The sequence below is a fragment of the Eschrichtius robustus genome, chromosome 17 (genome assembly GCF_028021215.1).
Source record: "Eschrichtius robustus isolate mEscRob2 chromosome 17, mEscRob2.pri, whole genome shotgun sequence".
Classification (NCBI taxonomy): Eukaryota; Metazoa; Chordata; class Mammalia; order Artiodactyla; family Eschrichtiidae; genus Eschrichtius; species Eschrichtius robustus.
The window spans coordinates 33,796,168-33,808,184 of NC_090840.1; the positions used below are offsets into that span (position 1 = coordinate 33,796,168).

At 34.3% G+C, this 12,017-nt stretch overlaps 1 protein-coding gene across 1 annotated transcript in view; it reads right to left on the reverse strand.

Annotated features, from left to right (window-relative positions):
• Positions 1–1,240: 1,240 nt before the first annotated feature.
• The window catches only part of NBN (nibrin), a 43,365-nt gene continuing 32,588 nt past the window's right edge, over positions 1,241–12,017 (reverse strand). The window contains exons 12-15 of the mRNA XM_068525437.1: positions 10,218–10,373; positions 8,799–8,912; positions 2,575–2,624; positions 1,241–1,408 (exon numbers count right to left, since the gene is read on the reverse strand). Of these exons, the coding sequence (XP_068381538.1) occupies positions 1,378–1,408; positions 2,575–2,624; positions 8,799–8,912; positions 10,218–10,373 (351 nt within the window). The 3' untranslated portion in view covers positions 1,241–1,377. The remainder of the gene's footprint in view (positions 1,409–2,574; positions 2,625–8,798; positions 8,913–10,217; positions 10,374–12,017) is intronic.

Below are 12,017 nucleotides of genomic sequence, written 5' to 3' on the forward strand. Positions count from 1 at the left end.
AAAACTCAGTCAGTTCTGGAGCGTTTGAGCTTTTAGACCACTCCTAGAAAGTTAGAGAGACCATTATTCATTTACCTTTGAATTCTTTCAGTGTTGTGGAGGGCAATGTTTTATATAAAATACACATTTAATAATGTTTCCTAAACAAAGAAACAAGAAAAAAGCTAGGACATTTAAAAACTATCTCCTGAAAGGAAATAACATGTTCTGAAGGCTGGTCAAGGGTGCAAAATATATTAGCCAGATACTTAAATGTGGTGACTTCCCTTGACTGAATATGGAGGAACACTAAATCTTCCATGAAGGCTTAGCAACACTACAAATTAATTTATGATATAACTTTTCAAGCTAGGCTATCTCTCAAAACCTAAAAAGGGGTGGCAGAACCTACGTGAAACTAGGAAGTTTTCAGTCAGTATAAAAAGCATGTTCTACCTCCTAAGACAAAATGCATCAGTCCTTAGAGGAGATAAAAAGACTTTACCCTATATTATAATGTACAGCCAAAGCTGTCTATATGACAAAATTTGGAAACAGACATTCTTTTTCTTACCATCTCCCTTTAAGGTAGAAAGAAGACGACCTTACCATTTCTACTTTATAGATACAAAAAATAGGATTCTAAAAGGCTCAAAACACCCAGCTCAGTAAGAGCACCAAATAGGTCTTATCTCATTCTAGTGAGATCTATCCACAAGCTTGATGAAGTCTTCCACTATCATTTCCAGTACTAGAATAATATGTGGGTGACATCTTCAACACTGAAATCCATTTCACTTGGGTTACTTCAGCTCAGGGAAGACTATGGCAAAATGGAAAAGAAAAAAATAATAAACAGAAAAAAATTATGTTTTGATATGACTATAACCTTCCAATCTAGTCAATGAAAAAGAATAAGGTACAGAACACTGTATATATTATGCTATCAATTTTATAGGAAATTACTGAAAAATGATATGCAGAGAAATTTGAAGACATTAAAAATCTCTGTAAAGACTCATAAGAAATGAGTGTCATGGATTTTTTCAGAGGAGGGGAAACGAATAGCTAGGATAGTGGTAGAAGGGAGACCTTTTATTCTTTTACCCTTTTATACTTTTAGAATTTTGAACTGTGACCACAGTAACTATTCAATAAGTTAAAGTAACATTTAAAAATGAAAAAAAATTATTATAAAAGATTAGATAACAAAGACTGAAAACAGAATAAACAATACTAATTGTCACACACAAAAGAAATGGAGTTTTGTTCATTTTATTTAACAAATTTAGGCCATAAACTTAAATCTTCTATACACTATATGCATGTATCCCCGAGGAAACTCGACGTATATACTTGATAGGAAATGTTTTTCCATGGCTTCTTCATAAAACCCTGTTATCTTCTCCTTTTTACATTAGGATTGTATCTGCAAAGAAAGAAACAGTTAAATGATATCTAGATAAATGACAGCATTCCTTTCACTTTTCAAGTTAAAGGGCTTTCAAAATAGAGACACACTTTTGCAAACAGAAATGAGAATGCTAATTTTATCCTTGGGATCAGATACTAAGCACTGACATTTTTACTGTCATTTATCCTTTTGATGTTGCTTTGATGAATATTTGGTAAAAGTAAAACTATCAAAAAATACTGTAAAAGCACTAAAATAATTAATGAAAACAACAGTTTAAAAATTAATGCATGTTTTTATACTTCCTCCATGATGGCTGCAAACAGACCTCTCCACTCTCAAATTAAATTATACCATTTTCACCAAGAGCATAATGAACCTAAAATATAATTATGTTATAAAGTCTTCTCCTATAACAAACAATGTAGTTGGGCAACTATTCCCATCTGACTGTACTTATGAAAAATCAGCACCATTTGTCAACATTTTCATCAATGATTCACACTGTCAATAATGAAATTAAAGAATCAAATTGGTTACAAAACAGACTCAAAAATACAGTATTTCTTGGGAAAACGTTATTCTCCCCTAGCCAGTATCTACCTACAATATTGTTTATGAATATTTGCGAGCTAATTATTATAATGTTTGTTGGGTCTGCAGGAATGCTGAAAATGTTAAATCAGAATTAAATTATAATCATCCATTATAACTCCTCTAACCCTCCCACAAAAACCTGCTTTGAAACTCTAATCCAGCTTCTTATTTTTATGTATGTGCCAAATAAAACTAACAAATGGTCTGGTATTTTACTTGTCTTATTTCAAAACCCCATTCATTCATAATTCTACTCAGAGCTGAAAATCTCACAAATTTATCAGCCAAACTCATCCAGCTCAGGAACCTTCTTTTGCCTAAATGCCCCAAATAAATTTTAAATATCTTGTGATACAGTATAAGTGAATTAAGCTCAAACCTTGAAGATATATCCAGTAAACCCAATTAAGAGGTGCTCAAGTAGTAAAAAGAAATACCTATATTAAAAACAAGACAAAATATTCTTTCGGTGAAGGTACTAAAGTGTCTATTTCTAAGGACAGAAGAAACAAATATTTAAACTCTATCAATAGAATTGAATTTTATATACAAAGATTCAGGAGAAAGCTGAAATTAAACTTTACCTAAAGAGTTCATCGGCAAGAGATTCTTCTTTTGCATGTTGATTTTGCACCTGTCAAAATTAACAGAGTTTCAAAAACTTTCTAAGTGATGAAAATATAGTTAATGAAATTGCCATGCTGGGTGATCACATCCCAGAGGTCACCAGATCCGTAAGTTTTTGCCTCTATGACTTCTTGCCCATTCAACAGGTCTGTTCCGTATTCACTTCATGCCAAGATTACTGCAAAAGTCCTCTAATTAAACAACTTTCTCCGGCCAATCTCCTCTCAAAGGCAACCCAACACATACATTGCTAGCTTGTTGAGTTTTTAAACATTTTTTTCCAGGAGAACGCTTTTACTAAATGAAATTTCAGTGTTTTGAGATCATACCACTGATGGAGCGGCTGAGAGGGCAATATTTACCCCACCTTCAACCAGAGCAGCTCTGCAGGTAAAGTGGCTCTCTTCCTCACAGCCCCAAATCAGGACTCAGAAGTCGCTGCTGAATCACCTCACCCACAAAATAATTTAAAACACAAACTCACCAAACTCTTAAAGCACCTTTGACAGTTAGGACTGGAAATACCCTGTGCTGGGTGCATATTCCTAAAGTCCAGCTATGATCCTATCATGTGCCATTCAAAACCCTTCAATGACTTCTCCCACCTACCAAAGAAAACACAAACTCTTGAGTCTGACTCTTAAGTGGGAAAGGCTCTTCATAACTTGGCTCCATTATACTTCCTCAATCACTTCTCACTCTCCTCTTCATGAACCCTGTATGCCAGTTAAACTGAATCACACAAAAAAACAAAACAAACAAAACAAACAAAAAACCAGGCTCACCTCCTAACAAATATACTGGGGCCCTCTCTGCTTTTGTTCATGAAAAAAATTTTATACAGTATCCTCCTCTTTCCACATCTGACCATCTTTCAAGGTGCATTCACTCAATAATTGTTTAGTGTCTACTATGCATCAAGGAACATGTTCTTCCCCTCTTTAACAATGGCTTTCTAATTCTCTTCATTTAAAAGTAAGTCTGGGGCTTCCCTGGTGGCGCAGTGGTTGAGAATCTGCCTGCCAATGCAGGGGACATGGGTTCGAGCCCTGGTCTGGGAAGATCCCACATGCCACAGAGCAACTAGGCCCGTGAACCACAACTACTGAGCCTGCGCATCTGGAGCTTGTGCTCCGCAACAAGAGAGGCCGCAACAGTGAGAGGCCCGCACACCACGATGAAGACTGGCCCCCGCTCGCCGCAACTAGAGAAAGCCCTCGCACAGAAACGAAGACCCAACACAGCCAAAATAAATAAATAAATAAATAGCGTTCCCTTAAAAAAAAAAAAAAGTAAGCCTGCTATGAAGAACTCCCACAGAACTTTACCTATGTGACTCCTAGATGTTCATCAATTCCTATCTTCTGTTATAATTATTTATATCACATCTCCACTAAAAAACTGTAAGTTCTCTGAATGCAGATACCGTTTACTGTAATTTACATTTGTGTATTTCCAGATACTATCTTAAAACTGTTTCTAGAAAGAACTCATTTAATCTTCATATAATCTCATTACTACTTTTACACTATTATTCCAATTTTAACCAATAAGGAAACAGAGACTTAGGTTAAGTACGTTGTAGAAAATCAAAAAACTGTCATATGGAAGAACTGGGATTGACCAGGTCTCCTTGAATAAAAGCACCAGCTATTAACCAGGCTGTTACACTGCTTCTGAGTCTTTGGAAAGGGCCTAGAAGAAGACTTGCAGGGATTCAAACTTATAGAATGATTTTCTATTCATACAGTGAAATGTCAAACTGAAATTACGTCTTTTACATTTTCTAATAAGTATAGTGGAACACAAATGGGAAGGCACATGATTTTCATAAAGCAGTTGTCAAAAAAGCTGCTGGTATCATTCTCCTAAATATTCTTAAAGGCTTCCTAGTAAGGGATGCTAATTTTAAAGTTTAATATAGTAAAGAAAAATCAGCTTTATCTTATATATCTTAGTAAAATCATTAAGTAAAAAAGTACTAAAAAACAGAAATCCTCCTATTACTGGCATTTTTCAGTGGCTTGGGAGAACTACAAATCACAGTCTTTCAAAAGTCAAATCAGGTTGGGTAGAGGTCAAAGAGTTATTATGTTTAATGCACAGAATAAAAATATCCTATATTCAAAGAAAGTTTGGGAACTAAGTGATTATGAAAACTAAGACTGGTCTGCAGCAAAAGAAGAAAAGGAGGGCTGAAAAAGAACAAAGGCAGGGAATATAGAAGAGCAGCTAGAGCAAGACTAGGGAAACATCAAGACAGTAGCACATTTATATGTAGAAGCTGCAGCCATGTAGAAGAACAAGGTCAACTCTATTATCTTAGAGAGCAAATCCTACCTAGAGCACCTAAAATTGTTCTAGCAAAAAAAGGAGAGATTTGGTAGAATAAATCTAGGACACAGCTTCTCTACTAATGCTAACGAAATAAATGAAAGATAGGAAAAAGTCAGCAGCTGCACCATCATTCTGTCAACTCCTCCCCATCCAAGAACAAATAAAACTCCACAGTTATAATTAATCAAGAAGAGCATAACCCCACGCCACAGACTTCAAAAAGGTGGCTGTGCAAAGAACCAAAAGATTAATGCAACTGATTCCTAACCCTCCCCCAACTCATTAAAAAGTGCTACAGAACTGTCCAGACCTGAGAATTCCTACTAATAATACAAATTTGGGAAAAAGTAGCCTGAGCAGGAAAGAGAAGACAACTGCTGGTGGACTGCTGGGAGGAGACTAATGGCATGGAGAGGTAAGTGGGACTGACACTGACCAAAGGCATAGGCTCCAGGCATCCCTGACAAATTAGGCAAATAACCTAAAATGTAGGTTATTCTCTTCTGGGATAAGATATACTCCCTGGTACATATTTAATTCCAGTCCCAAGAAAGAGCTGCATACCTGACCCTCCCCTTTCCTCAATTCAATGTTTTCAGGCAATAGAAACTAGATGGGACATGCAATGTGCCTTTGACTGAACATGCTGCCATACCAACAGTATGGAGGCATCAGGATAATTCTGTTCTTTATGAGCAAGCTAAGATGGGTAGGAGTGATTTCAACAACATTCAATTTTTGCCTCACAAACTGGTTTCAGAATGTAATCCCTGCAATAAGATGTCATATGATGTTTCACACAGCAAACAATATCTGGACAGGGTATTTTACTTTAAATAGCTGCAAGGCAAAAGAAAACAGGAAAGCCACTCCACATCCAGATGGAAAAAAAGAGAGACTGGAATAGAACCTGCAAAAGACAGTTAAAGAACCTAGTCTGAAAGAAATAATAACCCATAAATAAAAAATAAATAAAATTAATAAGAACATGAAAGCAATAAAATAAGAACAAGAAAGTTAAATATAGAAAAAACACAATGAAATGAAATGGGAATGAATGCTAAGTAAACAAACTGAGAACTCTAATAACACCATTTCAGAATTAAATAAATGAGAAATAGCTAACACTGTTTCCACTGTTATAAATGCTTTATTAAGTAGTATGTATGTTATTCTCACAAAAAGCCTGTGAAATGGAGGTACTATTATTATTCCCATTCTGCACAGGAGGAAACAGAAGGATAAAGAAGTAATTTCCTCAAGGTCACATAACATAGCTGGTGAGGAACAGAAGAGACACAACTGAAATCTGAATTTCTGATATACTGAAAGAGCTTAAGAAAACCACAATGAATGTAGAAGAAAAGGATGTGAAGGGCAAAGGTGATTTAATAAAAGGAGAGTTATGTCTTAAATGTAGAGAACCCAGCAAATACAAAAATGTTTTTAAAGATGTAATAGAAAAGTTCCTTGAAATAAAAAAGAACTGCACCTACAAATCAAAATAGCATACTTTACTCTGGGAAAAATGAAGGGAGAATGATCAACACTGAGATATATTCTGACTGTTACTGACTTTCAAGCCTAAGAAGGAATACTGTAGGCATGCAAGTCACCTAAAAAGGGGGAAAAGGGGCACTGGCATGAGGTGCGGGCGGGGAAGTAGAGGAAGCACAAATAATTTCCTCACTCTTCACAGCAGGAACCAACAAACAGTGTCTAAAATCAAAATACGTAGTTTGAAACAAATACTGATTCTAACCTGATAGTGTTTTTCTTATTTAGGGATCTCAGGAAATATCTGGAAGGAAGAAACATTTATACAAATACAGCAATGCTTTCAGTTTTACTTCCTTCTATCAATCTCTCTTCTTCCCTTCCTACATTATCCCTCCCTGCCTCCACTCCTCCTCAATAAAGAGATGTCTGGAACATTACGTATTTAATGTCTAAATGGGTACTTAGGATTTTCACTTCTTCATTCTTTTGTGTACTACCATAATTATTTGGAATGCACATTTATAAAATAATAAAGCCAGTTATCCTTTCAAAAAAGAAAGAAGAGAAGGATGGTACCTTCATTCTTCCATTTTCTGACATTAAAAATCCTGACAACCCTATTTTTGAGTGACCTACCAATTTTTTGATTAAAAAAAGCATGCTTAAAAACAAATTTCTGAATACTACATTAAACCCATAATAAAGCAAAATATAAATCTTGAGATGTTACCAAGTACCAAAGCCAGCTTTTGCCCTGCCCTGGGGGGATCTACAAAACACAAAAAAACCCAGGCTCTCCTTTGATGTCTGTACGGGAAATGAGCATTATCAAAGAAAATCATAATAAATAGAATAAAAGACTCCAGCACTAAAGGGCAAAAGAGGAACAAACTCTACAACACAAAAGGAGACAGCAAAGAAACCTGCCTATCTTGACCCTGACAGGGTGAAAGAAAGAAATAAAAAATCTCATTAAGTTTATAATGACAAGGCAGCCTTCACCCAAGCTTCTGGTCCAAATACATTAACTACCTGAATGATCCAAAAACATCACAAGCAGAGATTAAAGTAGTCTCGTATTGGTAGAACAAGATTGGCAGACACAAACATATCTTTTCTGGAGGAAATAAACCTGAAATTAGGACTTAAGGAATTCCCATAGATCAAGTTCCAAGGAAAATGAGCAGTTCACATTCAAAGATCACAAAATACATACTTGGAAACAAGGCACCATAAGAGAGAACTAGATTAAACAGATCAACACTTTAGGTATTGGTATCATTAGGAAAAGAATACAAGAGAGGAACTTTAAAATGTCAGCAGGGAACAAGATTTAGAAATAAATGACAAAGACTTCCAGAAATGAAAAAATCCAATAGGTTGAATGAAAACTCAATGGATGAATGAAATATCAACCAGACAGAGCTGAAGAGAGAAGTACTAAACTGGAAGACAATCTGAAGAAATTACGAAAGTACAATCCAAAGAAACAAAGCAGTGAAATATACAGAAAGGAGCTAAGGTACATTGAGAAGAAAGTGGGATTTAACTTATGTCACATCAGAGTGCAAGAAAGAGATATTGTCCCTACCCCCTAATTACCAAACAGCCCTACTTCAAACAGCCTGTTGAGATGACCAATGGAGCCCACCTTTGGGTTCCAGTAGCACTGGATAATCACGCAATACAAAGACTAAGAAGAAGACTTTCTACCTTTGGATACGGACTCTGATTATCTCTCAATTCAATGGTCATGTGTTTCTGAATTCTTAACTTCCACATAGTACTTCTATATTAAAAAGCTCCCAACTTTAATGAATTTTTATCAAATTCACCAGTTTAAAAAAAGTAAGGGGTTGAAAGAATTATGGATCACATGGACAGTCTTGTTATATAACATACACTAGTACTCAAAACACCCAGGGAGAAAGTAAAAGAAGCATATTTTTGTATTCTTCCCTGTGAGTTCTCACTATAGTAGTTTATAAATATTTACTTGTAGCCAATAGCTGTAAAACAGTGAGTTTTTGGAAACCACATTCTAACATGGAGAGCTGTAAAGCAGTTCATATTTTCCCAAAAGAGCATTATAACTGAGGTTTGGTTTCCTGAGGCTTAGGCGGCATATTGGATATCATATGATCAATAAATCTAGAAGTCCTTTAATGAAGTGTTATAGAAAGGTACAAATTAATCTTAATGCTCTGTAACTCAGGAATTTTTCTGAAAGAATAACCTTAGGTCACTCATCTTAAGTTTGGTTTTAAGAAGAATTTGCTCTAAGGAAATCACAAGGGATCAAAATACAAATCAAACAAGTTACTGGGTCTTACTTCCTACTAACCTCCATTTCCTGCCTCAACCACTCCTCTAATTCTGTATTCTTTCGAGCATGATGAGCCATTAGGTCTGATCCTCCAATGATGTGTGGAAGTTTTCCTGCTCCAGGAAATTTGACCTGTTAAATAGTAAACCTTGGTAAATGCACTAAAAAATTGACAATCTTTTTTTAAAAAAAGCTTAAAAAAAAAAAAGATTGTAAATCACATATAAGTACTAAAGATGTTTATATATTATAAATGAAAATGAGTGTGAGAGGAAATAGAGCTGTTTCATTGATTTGAGTATATACAGAAAAAGTCAAACAAATTCTTTCACTACAGGCAATCCAGTTAAGCTTCTTTTTATTGAGTATTATTGATTTTTGTTTGGTAACTTAATTAAAAAAATTAGTATGTCTTTTGAATTTTGATTTAACAATGAGATTTTGTAACACGATATTGAACATGAAGTAAGCATGCATTAATACAGACTGGATCAGAAATATTCTCTTAGAACAACAAATATCGTATATTAATGCATATATGTGGAACCTAGAAAAATGGTACAGATGAACCAGTTTGCAGGGCAGAAATAGAGACACAGATGTAGAGAACAAACGTATGTTCACCAAGCGGGGAAAGTGGCGGGGGGTGGTGGTAGTGGTGGGATGAATTGGGAGATTCTGATTGACATATATACACTAATATGTATAAAATGGATAACTAATAAGAACCTGCTGTATAAAAAATAAATAAAATTCAAAAATTCAAAAAAAAAAGGAAAAAAAATATTCTCTTAAATATCTTGTCAGTTCCTAAAGGAGGAGGAACTCAGATCTGATATTCAGTATACATATTTATATTTTGTTTAATATACACATGTAATAATAAAATGCCTAGTTTTCATTATTAAATGTGCTCAGTTATTTTGAACAAATCTGTTATCGTCACAAAGTCCTAAGTTAAAGAACCTCTTCAGGCAGTCACAGATCAATATTAGAAAATAGGAAGACCTGGGAATTCCCTGGAGGTTCAGTGGTTAGCACCCCATGCGTTCACCACCGAGGACACAGGTCTGGGGAACTAAGATCCAGCAAGCCATGCTGCATGGCCAAAAGACATAAAAAAAAAGAACTAGGAGGACACTGTCGATACAGCCAAAAGCCTGCTGCTTAAGGTAGAAAAAACCAGGTAAACAGCATCCTTTAAAGAATTCAACCTTAAAAAAAAAAAAAAAAAAAAAAAAAGAATTCAACCTTAATAAAGTTTGTTTTATATATTCATTTAAGTGTCAGTTTATGTCCTTAGTAGTTTTTAACTGTTTTAAGCAGAAGAAATAGCATCACTTTTCAACATAAACTGCTTTTATTACTAGTTAGCATATTTCTAAAAACATTTCAAACACTGGCCTCTTGTGATATTTTAGTTAAAGGAATACATACCTTTTTGAATTTCTTGAAATTCTTTAGTTCACCATAATCATTATTTACACTGGATGCATTTCTGGAGGTAGAGTTACGAACCACCAGTGACCTAAATTCAGTCAGTAACACCTTCTTTGGAAGCATCTCACCATCATCCTGAAGTTCATCATTGTTCTTAAATGGTGTTAAGATGGAGAGAAGAAATTAGAAGGAAAAGGAAAATTACTTGTCATTTAGGAGTTTATAGAAAAAAGTTCAAATACATGCAAAAATAGTAAAAAAAAAAAGGTTTATTTCTGGCACCTGAACTTTGTACTTGAAATCAAATCATATCTATTTCAAAACCAGAAAATTACTCAAGTACTCTACAACTTTAGAGACATTTATAACACACTCATCTATGAGAGAAGGCTAAAAAACCATGAAGTGTTTGAAATTTAGTAGCATATTCTAATAAAAATCATCCCAATAAACAATTTATCTTCTTGTATACATTTTCTTGGCAAGAAATAGTCTGCTTCTTTTCATTAAAACCATACACCGAGATTATTATACAATCCATTCTAGAAGTTCTCTATACTATGTTTAAGGTTTCTTGGATTTTCAATAATTTATATTTTTTATTATTTTGGACACCTCAAAAAAATCAATCATTAATTCTGGGCACACCACCTCATTAACTGAAAGCCACTTTTTTATTCCAGATTAATAATTATTAAATCAGCCTGAAGATTCCTTCCTGTTGCTGGAAGAGATTCTTTATGTCACTTACTATTAACTAACTAGCTAGTTACATATCCACATTCTTACAGCTGCTCAAGGCTATCTTAGTTTTTTAAACTGCTTTACTATATATCCATTTGGAAGTTGCTAATAGGACTAAGATAAAAACAGTCTTAGTCCTTTTCTTCTTAGGGAGAGAAGAAAAAAGGGAAAAGTAAAAAGAAAAGGTTCATGCAACAGTGACAGAATGTAATCAGGAACTCAAAATAACAATGGCCTAATACTTTTGTATTTTGTTTTAGAGTTTACAAATATTTCATTACTCTTTTGGATATAAACAACAACCCTGTTGTAAAAGTGTTAACCTGATTTTATAAACAAAAGACTTGAGGTTCATAAATGTGAAAATCACGTTTTCAAGGTCACTATCTATGGAGTAGAGGGCAGGGAATTACACTCAGGCTTTGTCCATACTCTTTTTGCTATACCATGGTTATAATATGATCTATCCATTTCCAGAGGAGGCATAATTATGAAATAGACCAAAATTATAGAAAGAGAATCAATTAATCCTAAGAATGTAGACTGACAGAAATTGATGCAATGATGGTCCATACAAGTCAAATCTTTATAAAAATGAAATACAAATCCCTCACAGATAGTTCTTTAGTTGACCAAAGTGATTCTTGAGCTCACACTTCTTCCCAATTTCATATTCTTGCTAAAGAAATAAAAAATATTGCTCATAAGAGTTATAAGATGGTATCTTTCTGAAAACCTCAGAGATACTCATGCTCTTGACCCAGTTATTTCACTTTCAAGCATCTTTCCTAGAGAAACTATGAAATGAGACTAGAAATATACATAGAAAAAGATTGTCATATGAGTTATAAGAGTAAAGAACAAGAAGCAATTTAAGTTCATACAGGTTATACACTTAAAGAATGTAATATGAGAAATGATCATAATACAAATGAATTTAAAATGGTTATAAAATTGCATTAACATTTGAGTCCAATTTGAAAAATAAGATTTAAAAGAGAAAATGCCAAAATATTGACTATGGTTATCTGCAGATGGCAGGATTATCAACAA